Raw genomic sequence first — 10,866 nt, 5'->3', positions numbered from 1 at the left:
TACTGGTAGTATCTAGGGTTCACGACCTGTCAAAATACGTAATTTATTGGATCTACATACCTAGTTGTTTTTCAATTATTATTTAGGAAAAAGCCCACTCTGAGGCTTAGATGTAGGAATGTAATTGGTAATTGGTAATTTTATTTGTTCCATGATACAATTACAATTGCTTAGAACATTAAAACATATACAAAATGTAGGGTAATGTAGGTTAGGGTTCACGCCCTGTCAAAATACGTAATTTATTGGATCTACATACCTAGTTGTTTTTCAATTATTTAGGTAATATTTAAAGGCATGCAGTTACAGAAACGAAAATGAAATGAATTTAATGTTCAGATATTCGGGTGTACTTACGAGTACGTCAAACTCCATACAAAAAAGCCCACTCTGTAGGTATGTACGGTAAGATAGTCCCACTCTGAGGCTTAGATGTAGGGATGTAGGGTAAAATAGCCCCAAGAGATAGGTTAAGCTCATACGAATCTACTACTTACGTCAAATATGGGTGGGTCGGACGAGCCAGGGGGCCCTGGAGGTCCCATCACTCCCGGTAGTCCAGGTAACCCATCTCTACCCGGCTCTCCCTTCTGCCCTTGCATTCCTTCTGGTCCCTGAGGTCCAATATCACCACGATCTCCTTTGTCTCCCTTAGCTCCAGCCACGCCCCTCTCACCAGGGGGCCCCGGGAGGCCCTGTGGGGGATAGAGAAGAGAAAGGGTTAATGAACGTGAAGTTGTGATTCGTCCGGCTCTCCCTTCTGCCCTTGCATTCCTTCTGGTCCCTGAGGTCCAATATCACCACGATCTCCTTTGTCTCCCTTAGCTCCAGCCACACCCCTCTCACCAGGGGGCCCTGGGAGGCCCTGTGGGGGATAGAGAAGAGAAAGGGTTAATGAACGTGAAGTTGTGATTGGTATGTGCCACACAGGGTTAAAGATTTTTACATTAAAAAATCGTTTTACCTCCTTTCGTTTGCGTTTGGATCTTTGCAGCTTTCTGACGATGACAGTTACAGAAAGGTATACCTACTACTTACACCCAGGACTGCCGGGGCTACCCATGCCTGTCCCGTCCTGCTGTGGAGACAAAACATGGGACTGTTAGTTATGTTTCGAATAAAAAAGACAAGTAGTGAAAGGGAATCTTGAAAAAAGCTCGTATGTTTGCTACACGTTTTCCTACACTCTAAAGGTCCCTTAGAGGTATACATCCCCCCTTCTCTGAGAAGATTGGCATAGGCTCTCGAAAATCCTGATTTGGATCGTAGGCGTAGTGTTTGTCTTAGTTACAAAAGTTAGGATTAAGTAGTGGTGAAAGGGAATCTTGAAAAAAGCTCGTATGTTTGCTACACGTTTTCCTACACTCTAAAGGTCCCTTAGAGGTATACATCCCGCCTTCTCTGAGAAGATTGGCATTGGCTTTCGAAAATCCTGCTGATTTGGATCGTAGGCGTAGTGTTTGTCTTATAGTTACAAAAGTTAGGATTACGTTATAATTATGCATCAAGATACCTTGTACACTGAGCGTGGTTTCCAACTGGGCTGCAAATTCCATGGGACACAAAAATCAAATCAAGTCATTAATTATTTTGCTAGGTATATTAGAGCCTTAGGCCATCAGGCCTTAGACGACCAGACTTCAGTTTCTACCCATCTGTCATCTGCCAATCACATGTTAACTAACAACGTCATTAGGGTTTGTATTCCATGTTATCCACATGTTACAGAAACATATGTAAATTCTACATGTTAGAACTGTACATGTTAGCGTGTATGTTAGGTACATGTGGAGCTGTGTTACTTATGTTAATACAAGTTCATTATCTTTCCTAGTCGTACAAGTACCTACATTTCAGTGACGTTTCCGGGAATGAAACTTAAGGGAGTAATGCTTCCCTTCGTCTCTACGGGATTTCTCCCCCCTTCCCACTACTCTCCACCCAAAATAGTATGTACATCTAGTCATCTAATAGCCGTAGGTATTTTACTTTTGGAATTTCTCCTCCTCTGAAGCTCGTTTCCCCTCTTTCAACGTGATAGGGCCCTGTATACGTAGCCTTAACATTGTACCACATACAATTGTATATTACGCCATCGGAAATCTTTCCGTTTCCGAAAAGAAAATCACACGCCACTGGTATCTTCAAGTTATACATGTATTAGGTACAATATATCTTGTACATTTTTGTTAATTAAATTTAATTAATGATATATCCTGATGGTTTGACTGTATTATAATGCTTAATGTTCCTTAGCACGCGTCCCGCCCGAATACATCAAAACACAAATAATCACTCTAAACTAACATTTCGACAAGTTCAGTACACAGTCCCTAGGTAGTGTGTAGTGTGTACTGTGTAGTCTGTAGTGTGTACGGGTATAACTCAACGCCCTAATCCTGACACAACTGATATCTCAACCCAGCCCAAGTAGAACATAAAATCAACACGAACACAACAATATCTACCTATCTATTTACAAGCCTCTTTTTATAACTAAACATGGAATTTACAGATCTTGGGTTTTCTAAGAGTCCCCAGCACAACTGAATTGAGAGTCAGGGTAAGGCCAGCCATTCACTATCAGGTAGACCTGACAGGTACCTCTGAAAAGGTCCGAATGTCAGGTCTACCTGATACCTACCTGATGAGGACACAACCTATCAGGTAGAACTGACTCTATCAGGTATGTATACCTGACACCTGATCAGGTCTACCTGATAATGAGTGGCTGGCCTAACCACTCGAACACAGAGTTGGGCTTTTTTTCACCCTATAAGTAGGTATGTATTAAACAAAGGTTAATAATAATAAGTCCGAGTCTATAGTCTAAATGAACAATGAAACTCATCACAACTAACAGAGCACGTAAAATATTAATTCCCAACTTCCTACCTACTCCATCCTCCCCCCACCCATTACCTCCCCTCATTTCCTTTTCTTTCCTCCTCCTCCCTTCCTTCCATTCCTACCCCCATTCTTCCTTTCCCCTCCATCCATTCCTACCCCCTTTGTTCATTTCCCCTCCCTCCCTCCTATCCTCTTCTTCCATTCTTACCTCCCCTCCTCCCCTTTCTTCCTTTTTTCTCCTTCCTTCCTCTTCCTTAACTTTTCCCACCCTCCTCTCCTTCTTCCTCACTACTACCTCTCATCCTCCCTTTTACATTCATCCTCCTCCTTCGTTCATTTGCTCTCCTTCCTTCCCGTCCCCCATCCATTCCTACACTCTTTCTTCCTTTCCCCCTCCTTCCTTCTCTTTCCTTTACTTTTCCCACTCTCCTCTCCTTCTTCCTCACTTTTTCTGTCCTTCCTTTTACATTCAATCTCCCCCATCTGATACCTGCCTTCCTCTCCCTTTGTTCATTTGCTCTCCATTCCTTCCCCTTCTCTCTCTCCTCTCCCCTCCTCCTCCTCCCCACTTTTTCTCTCCTCTCTTTTACATTCATCCTCCTCCTTTGTTCATGTGCTCTCCTTCCCCTCCCCCCTCCTTCCATTCTTTTTCTCATGATCCTCATCCTTCCCATTTATACCCTCCTCCTCCTCCTCCTTCTTCTATCGTCCTCCCCCTTAGTTTGTCCATTGTCTCATTGCTTACTGCCTCATTTATTACTTTTTAATGATCTGGCGAGAACAGCACACGACTTTGTCAATAGTGTCTTTACCATTACCAAGCTAGGTATGTATTTTCAAATAGAAAGTGAAGCCCAAATGCCCAAGTCACAGTAGGTAGGTACAGTAAAAACATTCTTACTGGCGAATATTTTTTTTTTTTTTTTTTTTTTTTTTTTTTTTTTAAGAGGTTTGACAGAGGGAACTGTAACTGTTTCTTATCGTCCCGAAAGCGAGGAAAAGACAGGACAGGAGAAAGTCAGCCGTTTCGAAAATGAACCTCACGCCTTCAGGATAAAATCCGCCCCGGGTGGGAATCGAACCCGCGACCTAACGCTTATAAGGCAGACACCTACACCTTCCAAGCCAACTATAGGCTGGCACCAGTGGGAATGGGTTTTTAAACAGAATCTACCTCATAAGAACACAAAACATCAACCTACAAAGGCTCATATGACAATGTCAAGGCGTAGAGGTGAAATAATCATAAACACTGCAACTTAATATCTTGCCGTGATCGTCATCGTCATTGGATAGCACAGTTCTTATTGCAAGCTCCCCATACGAAGGTCATAGGACGACAAGAAGCATTAATAATTTGCCTCGTTTTTCAACTTTAATAAGGTACACTAAGCATCAGGGCCGCAGTTATAGTCTAGAACCTCCTGCTTATTTAGAATCACGCTTGAAAATTTGGGGGTTAGAATTTAGAATGTTAGGTATCAAAAATGTATTCAAAATTTCAAACGCATCGACCATCGCAGAAAAAATACTAGGCTCAATTACTTCATTTTCTGCGAGGTTCCGTACTATGGTCAAGGCTCCGTTGAGGACGCTTCTATTCATTAGCATGGTTTGTTTATTTTCTCTTGGGTCGGTACTAGGCTACTAAGTTCGAGAGTCAGGATTTTGTTGTGGATGCCTACTACCAGACAAGAACTTTAGTCCTCCCACTATCCCATTAATTGGGATGGGAATTAGGCCCTGGATTATCAATTCACCTGTGACCCTGTCTGTATAATCTCTATCCATCTTCACCTTATCTTCAGATCTTATTGTTATACCTCGTGACTTGTGACTTTAATCTCCTCCTCTTCTTCTTCTTCTTCTTCTTCGTCTTCTATTTCTTCTTGTTCTCATGTTCCTCCTCTTCTCCTTCTTTTTTCTTCTACTTCTTTTTCGTCTCCCTCTTCTTCTACTCCTTCTTCTCCTTTCCTTTCTCTTCTTACTTCTTCGACTCATCATCGTTTTCCTTCAGTCTTAGGTCTGACATCTGACTTATGTTTTCATCTCGTCTATTTCTGCTCTTCTATCTCTTCCTCCTCCTCCTCCTCCTCTTCCTCCTTCTCCTTTTTCTCTCTCCTAGTTCTGACTTATTAATCTCATTATCTTCCCCTTCTTCTTCGTCATTAATTATTTCTTCTCCCTTCATCTTATATTAAATTATCAGAGGCGTAGCTACTGGTAGTATCCAAGGCTCATGGACAAGGAACATACTTTACACTCATCTTATATTAAATTATCAGAGGCGTAGCTACTGGTAGTATCCAAGGCTCATGGACAAGGAACATACTTTACACTCATCTTATATTAAATTATCAGAGGCGTAGCTACTGGTAGTATCCAAGGCTCATGGACAAGGAACATACTTTACACTCATCTTATATTAAATTATCAGAGGCGTAGCTACTGGTAGTATCCAAGGCTCATGGACAAGGAACATACTTTACACTCATCTTATATTAAATTATCAGAGGCGTAGCTACTGGTAGTATCCAAGGCTCATGGACAAGGAACATACTTTACACTCATCTTATATTAAATTATCAGAGGCGTAGCTACTGGTAGTATCCAAGGCTCATGGACAAGGAACATACTTTACACTCATCTTATATTAAATTATCAGAGGCGTAGCTACTGGTAGTATCCAAGGCTCATGGACAAGGAACATACTTTACACTCATCTTATATTAAATTATCAGAGGCGTAGCTACTGGTAGTATCCAAGGCTCATGGACAAGGAACATACTTTACACTCATCTTATATTAAATTATCAGAGGCGTAGCTACTGGTAGTATCCAAGGCTCATGGACAAGGAACATACTTTACACTCATCTTATATTAAATTATCAGAGGCGTAGCTACTGGTAGTATCCAAGGCTCATGGACAAGGAACATACTTTACACTCATCTTATATTAAATTATCAGAGGCGTAGCTACTGGTAGTATCCAAGGCTCATGGACAAGGAACATACTTTACACTCATCTTATATTAAATTATCAGAGGCGTAGCTACTGGTAGTATCCAAGGCTCATGGACAAGGAACATACTTTACACTCATCTTATATTAAATTATCAGAGGCGTAGCTACTGGTAGTATCCAAGGCTCATGGACAAGGAACATACTTTACACTCATCTTATATTAAATTATCAGAGGCGTAGCTACTGGTAGTATCCAAGGCTCATGGACAAGGAACATACTTTACACTCATCTTATATTAAATTATCAGAGGCGTAGCTACTGGTAGTATCCAAGGCTCATGGACAAGGAACATACTTTACACTCATCTTATATTAAATTATCAGAGGCGTAGCTACTGGTAGTATCCAAGGCTCATGGACAAGGAACATACTTTACACTCATCTTATATTAAATTATCAGAGGCGTAGCTACTGGTAGTATCCAAGGCTCATGGACAAGGAACATACTTTACACTCATCTTATATTAAATTATCAGAGGCGTAGCTACTGGTAGTATCCAAGGCTCATGGACAAGGAACATACTTTACACTCATCTTATATTAAATTATCAGAGGCGTAGCTACTGGTAGTATCCAAGGCTCATGGACAAGGAACATACTTTACACTCATCTTATATTAAATTATCAGAGGCGTAGCTACTGGTAGTATCCAAGGCTCATGGACAAGGAACATACTTTACACTCATCTTATATTAAATTATCAGAGGCGTAGCTACTGGTAGTATCCAAGGCTCATGGACAAGGAACATACTTTACACTCATCTTATATTAAATTATCAGAGGCGTAGCTACTGGTTGCATTTAGGGTTCTCGACCTGTCAAAATACGTAATTTATTGGATCTACGTACATACCTAGTTGTTTTTCAATTATTTAGGTAATATTTAAAGGCATGCAGTTACAGATACGAAAATGAAATGAATTTAATGTTCAGATATTCAGGTGTACACACGAGTACGTCAAACTCCATACAAAATAGCCCCACTCTGAGGCTTAGGTGTAGAGATGTACAGTAAAATAGCCCCAAAAGATGGGTTAAGCTCATACGAATCTACTACTTACGTCAAATATGGGTGGGTCGGACGAGCCAGGGGGCCCTGGAGGTCCCATTACTCCCGGTAGTCCAGGTAACCCATCTCTACCCGGCTCTCCCTTCTGCCCTTGCATTCCTTCTGATCCCTGAGGTCCAATATCACCACGATCTCCTTTGTCTCCCTTAGCTCCTGCCACACCCCTCTCACCAGGGGGCCCGGGGAGGCCCTGTGAGGGATAGAGAAGAGAAAGGGTTAATGAACGTGAAGTTGTGATTGGTATGTGCCACACAGGGTTAAAGATATTTACATTAAAAAATCGTTTTACCACCTTTCGTTTGCGTTTGGATCTTTGCAGCTTTCCTGCGACGGTATACCATCTTACGCAGAAACAATAGCAGGTTTAAAAACAGTTTCCAAATTATCATTGAAGTTAAGCAACCTTGTGCGTGGTTAGTACCTGAACGGGTGACGGTCGGGAACATCTAAATCTCCCAGCATTTTTTTTTTTTTTTAAGAGGTTTGACAGAGGAAACTGTAACTGCTAAGGTCTTATCGTGCCGAAATCGAAGAGAGAAGAAAGACAGGATAGGAGAGAGCCAGCCGTTCCGAGAACGAACATTATCCCATCAGGATAAAATCCGCCCCGGGCGGGAATCAAACCCGCAGCCTAGCGCTTACAAGGCGGACGCACTACCAACTAAGCTAACTAGGCTGGCTCCCAGCAAAAAGCGAGCCATGAAAGACTGATATAATTTAAATTGCTGCCGCTAAAACGTAAAAAATCAGACTTCTATAAAACTAAGTTCATTTCCAGCAAAGGAGAGTAAATAAAAAGTAAAAATGAACAGCGAATTCATCATCCTTAAAGCGAATTGAGCTAATCCGGGAATCGAACCAAGAATACGATACATGGTCCCGACCACAAGCGTACCCCCTCTCCCCCTGAGGCTATCACTTACCGCTATTCCAGGAAGGCCGGTTCTACCGTCTATCCCGGGCTTGCCCTCCGGCCCTGGTATAAGCTCCGGTATAGTATGTCCATCAAATAGCAGGGACAGGTTACACGCACAGATACCGGGGGGTCCGGGGGGCCCCACCAGCGTGCCGCCAGAGAATGACTTCCCCTTCACGTTGAGCAGCTGGAATACGGGAAATGAATGTTGAGTTGTCAAATAGCAGGGACAGGTTACACGCACAGATACCGGGGGGTCCGGGGGGCCCCACCAGCGTGCCGCCAGAGAATGACTTCCCCTTCATGTTGAGCAGCTGGAATACGGGAAATGAATGTTGAGTTGAAAGTGGGAGGGAGGAACTTTATGAACACACTGTACTTATTTTATATTTTACCTATTAAAAATAATATTTAAAAAAAAAAACTAGGCTAGTAAAAGCTAGCTATACAGAGTGACACAAAAGGACAATTTTTTTTTTAATTCTTAATAACCCTGATACCATTTGAGGTAGAAAGCTCGAATTTTTACCTACTCAAGGTTACCAAGAATACCTAATAACATACCCTGACCCTGACACATTATTTTTAGAATTGAAGCAATTTTTTTAAACTTGAAAAACGACCTGTAATGACCCAGAAAAAAATTAAATTTAAAAAATTTTTTTAAACTTAAAAAAACCCCCTGAAAGACCCAAAAAAAAAAAAAAAAAAAAGGGTGAAGAACCTCAAAGACACGTAAAATAGGGAGAGAGAGAAAGCTGTAATTATTTTATAAAAGTTCACTGAAGGACATCTGAAGTAACAAAGTAGAAAATATACGAGGAAGAGAGATGGAAATAGAAAGCGAGGAAGAGAGAGAGAGAGAGAGAGACGCGTAGCGACATAATGAGCGGAAAAAAATAAATGGAAGAGAGAGAGTTTAATTCTTAATAACCCTGATACCATTTGAGGTAGAAAGCTCGAATTTTTACCTACTCAAGGTTACCAAGAATACCTAATACCTACCCTGACACATTATTTTCAACAATTCTTAGAATAGAAGCATTTTTTTAAAACTTGAAAAACGACCTGTTATGACCTAAAAAAAAAAGAAGAGTGAAGAACCTCACTACTGTAGTACCCTTTACAAGGAAGATACTGAGAAACAACAAAAAGCTAAAACTTTTTGGAAAAGAAATCGAGATGTCTGAAGAGGCGCGTGGTTTCCAACTGGGCTGCAAATTCCATGGGACACAAAAATCAAATCAAGTCATTAATTATTTTGCTATATTAGAGCCTTAGGCCATCAGGCCTTAGGCCATCAGTTTCTACCCATCTGTCATCTGCCAATCACATGTTAACTAACAACGGGCGTAGCTACTGGTAGTATCTAGGGCTCATGGACAAGGAACATACTTTACAGTACTCATCTTATATTAAATTATCAGAGGCGTAGCTACTGGTAGTATCTAGGGCTCATGGACAAGGAACATACTTTACACTCATCTTATATTAAATTATCAGAGGCGTAGCTACTGGTAGTATCTAGGGCTCATGGACAAGGAACATACTTTACAGTACTCATCTTATATTAAATTATCAGAGGCGTAGCTACTGGTTGCATTTAGGGTTCTCGACCTGTCAAAATACGTAATTTATTGGATCTACGTACATACCTAGTTGTTTTTCAATTATTTAGGTAATATTTAAAGGCATGCAGTTACAGATACGAAAATGAAATGAATTTAATGTTCAGATATTCAGGTGTACACACGAGTACGTCAAACTCCATACAAAATAGCCCCACTCTGAGGCTTAGGTGTAGAGATGTACAGTCCTATTCTTCAAACAGTGCAAACTGATGTAGGTACCGGGGTGGAGGGGTGAAAAGGAGAAAACTAAAGGACCCGGTAGAAGCTCTTATTCTCAAGCAGTGTTGCCAACTTGACGATTTTTTTTTTGTTTGAGACCTGTTGGCAACACTGTTCTTAGGTTACACTTCATTGAAGTTCATTGTACACTTCTATTGATGAACCATTAATACCCCTCAATCATTGAAATAATTATGTGCAGTTTTACCAATTTATTCACAAACAAATGGAACTGTTGACTGTTAATAGCACCTGCAATTCAACTTACCCCGCACCTCTGAGGAAAACAAAATATTTTATTGTTTTATATTGGTCATAAATTAACTGTAGGTACCTACTATAAGTTACTGATATATGATGTTGTTGGAATCTGCTCTATCTCGAGAACCACACCACCTAGAAAGCTGAAATTTGGTAGGAATATTCTTTTTATGGTCTAGGTGTGCAATAAGAAAGGATTTTGCGAAAATCTACACCGATCCTGAGATATGATCAATTTTTGATCGCTGAAATCTCCATAAGAAATACACAGAGTGCAGAGACTGCGGGATAGAAAACTTTTCCTCGCTCGCCTAATATTTGAGTTTCGTTTATGTTTTTAGTTTGATAACTACAAGTTCGGCCATGCCTTTTCCACAAGTTTGGCCATGCCTCGGGATGAACTAGCGGGATTCCGGAGCGAAGCGACGGAATTCAGCTAGTTATTTTATAAAAGTTCACTGAAGGACATCTGAAGTATCAAAGTAGAAAATATACGAGGAAGAGAGATGGAAATAGAAAGCGAGGAAGAGAGAGAGAGAGATAGAGACGCGTAGCGACATAATGAGCGGAAAAAAAATAAATGGTTGAGAGAGAAAAAAAGTATTAGGCTAGACTGCTAGAGAGAAAGAGAGAGAGGGATTGAGGAAAAAAATAACGATAGAAAGAGAGGGAGTGAAATACAGAGTGAGAGAGTGATAGAAAAGAAACAGAGTAAGAGAGAGAGAAATAGATAGATAGAGGGAGAGAGAGAGAGAGAAAGTTTCTTCGGTGTTTGATTACTAAAGTTTTACAACACTGGATGTGTCATTGTCTGTAATTATGTCTCTCTCTCTCTCTCTCTCTCTCTCTCTCTCTCTCTCTCTCTCTCTCCCCCCCTCTCTCCTTCTCTTTCTCT

At 40.9% G+C, this 10,866-nt stretch overlaps 1 protein-coding gene across 1 annotated transcript in view; it reads right to left on the bottom strand.

Annotated features, from left to right (window-relative positions):
• Window positions 1-497: 497 nt before the first annotated feature.
• LOC103519233 (collagen alpha-5(IV) chain-like) overlaps window positions 498-10,866 on the bottom strand; it is a gene marked incomplete at its 3' end in the record, with an annotated part of 13,064 nt that continues 2,695 nt past the window's right edge. Inside the window, exons 4-11 of the mRNA XM_017448116.1 lie at window positions 9,979-9,985; window positions 8,103-8,174; window positions 7,868-8,047; window positions 6,937-7,134; window positions 1,514-1,543; window positions 1,041-1,078; window positions 802-865; window positions 498-695 (exon numbers count right to left, since the gene is read on the bottom strand). Coding sequence (XP_017303605.1) covers window positions 498-695; window positions 802-865; window positions 1,041-1,078; window positions 1,514-1,543; window positions 6,937-7,134; window positions 7,868-8,047; window positions 8,103-8,174; window positions 9,979-9,985 — 787 coding nt within the window. The remainder of the gene's footprint in view (window positions 696-801; window positions 866-1,040; window positions 1,079-1,513; window positions 1,544-6,936; window positions 7,135-7,867; window positions 8,048-8,102; window positions 8,175-9,978; window positions 9,986-10,866) is intronic.

This window comes from Diaphorina citri, unplaced genomic scaffold (assembly GCF_000475195.1).
Source record: "Diaphorina citri unplaced genomic scaffold, Diaci psyllid genome assembly version 1.1 scaffold2617, whole genome shotgun sequence".
NCBI lineage: Eukaryota > Metazoa > Arthropoda > Insecta > Hemiptera > Psyllidae > Diaphorina > Diaphorina citri.
Note: the sequence above shows the minus strand (reverse complement) of the source record. Positions and strands in the feature narration are given on the sequence as shown.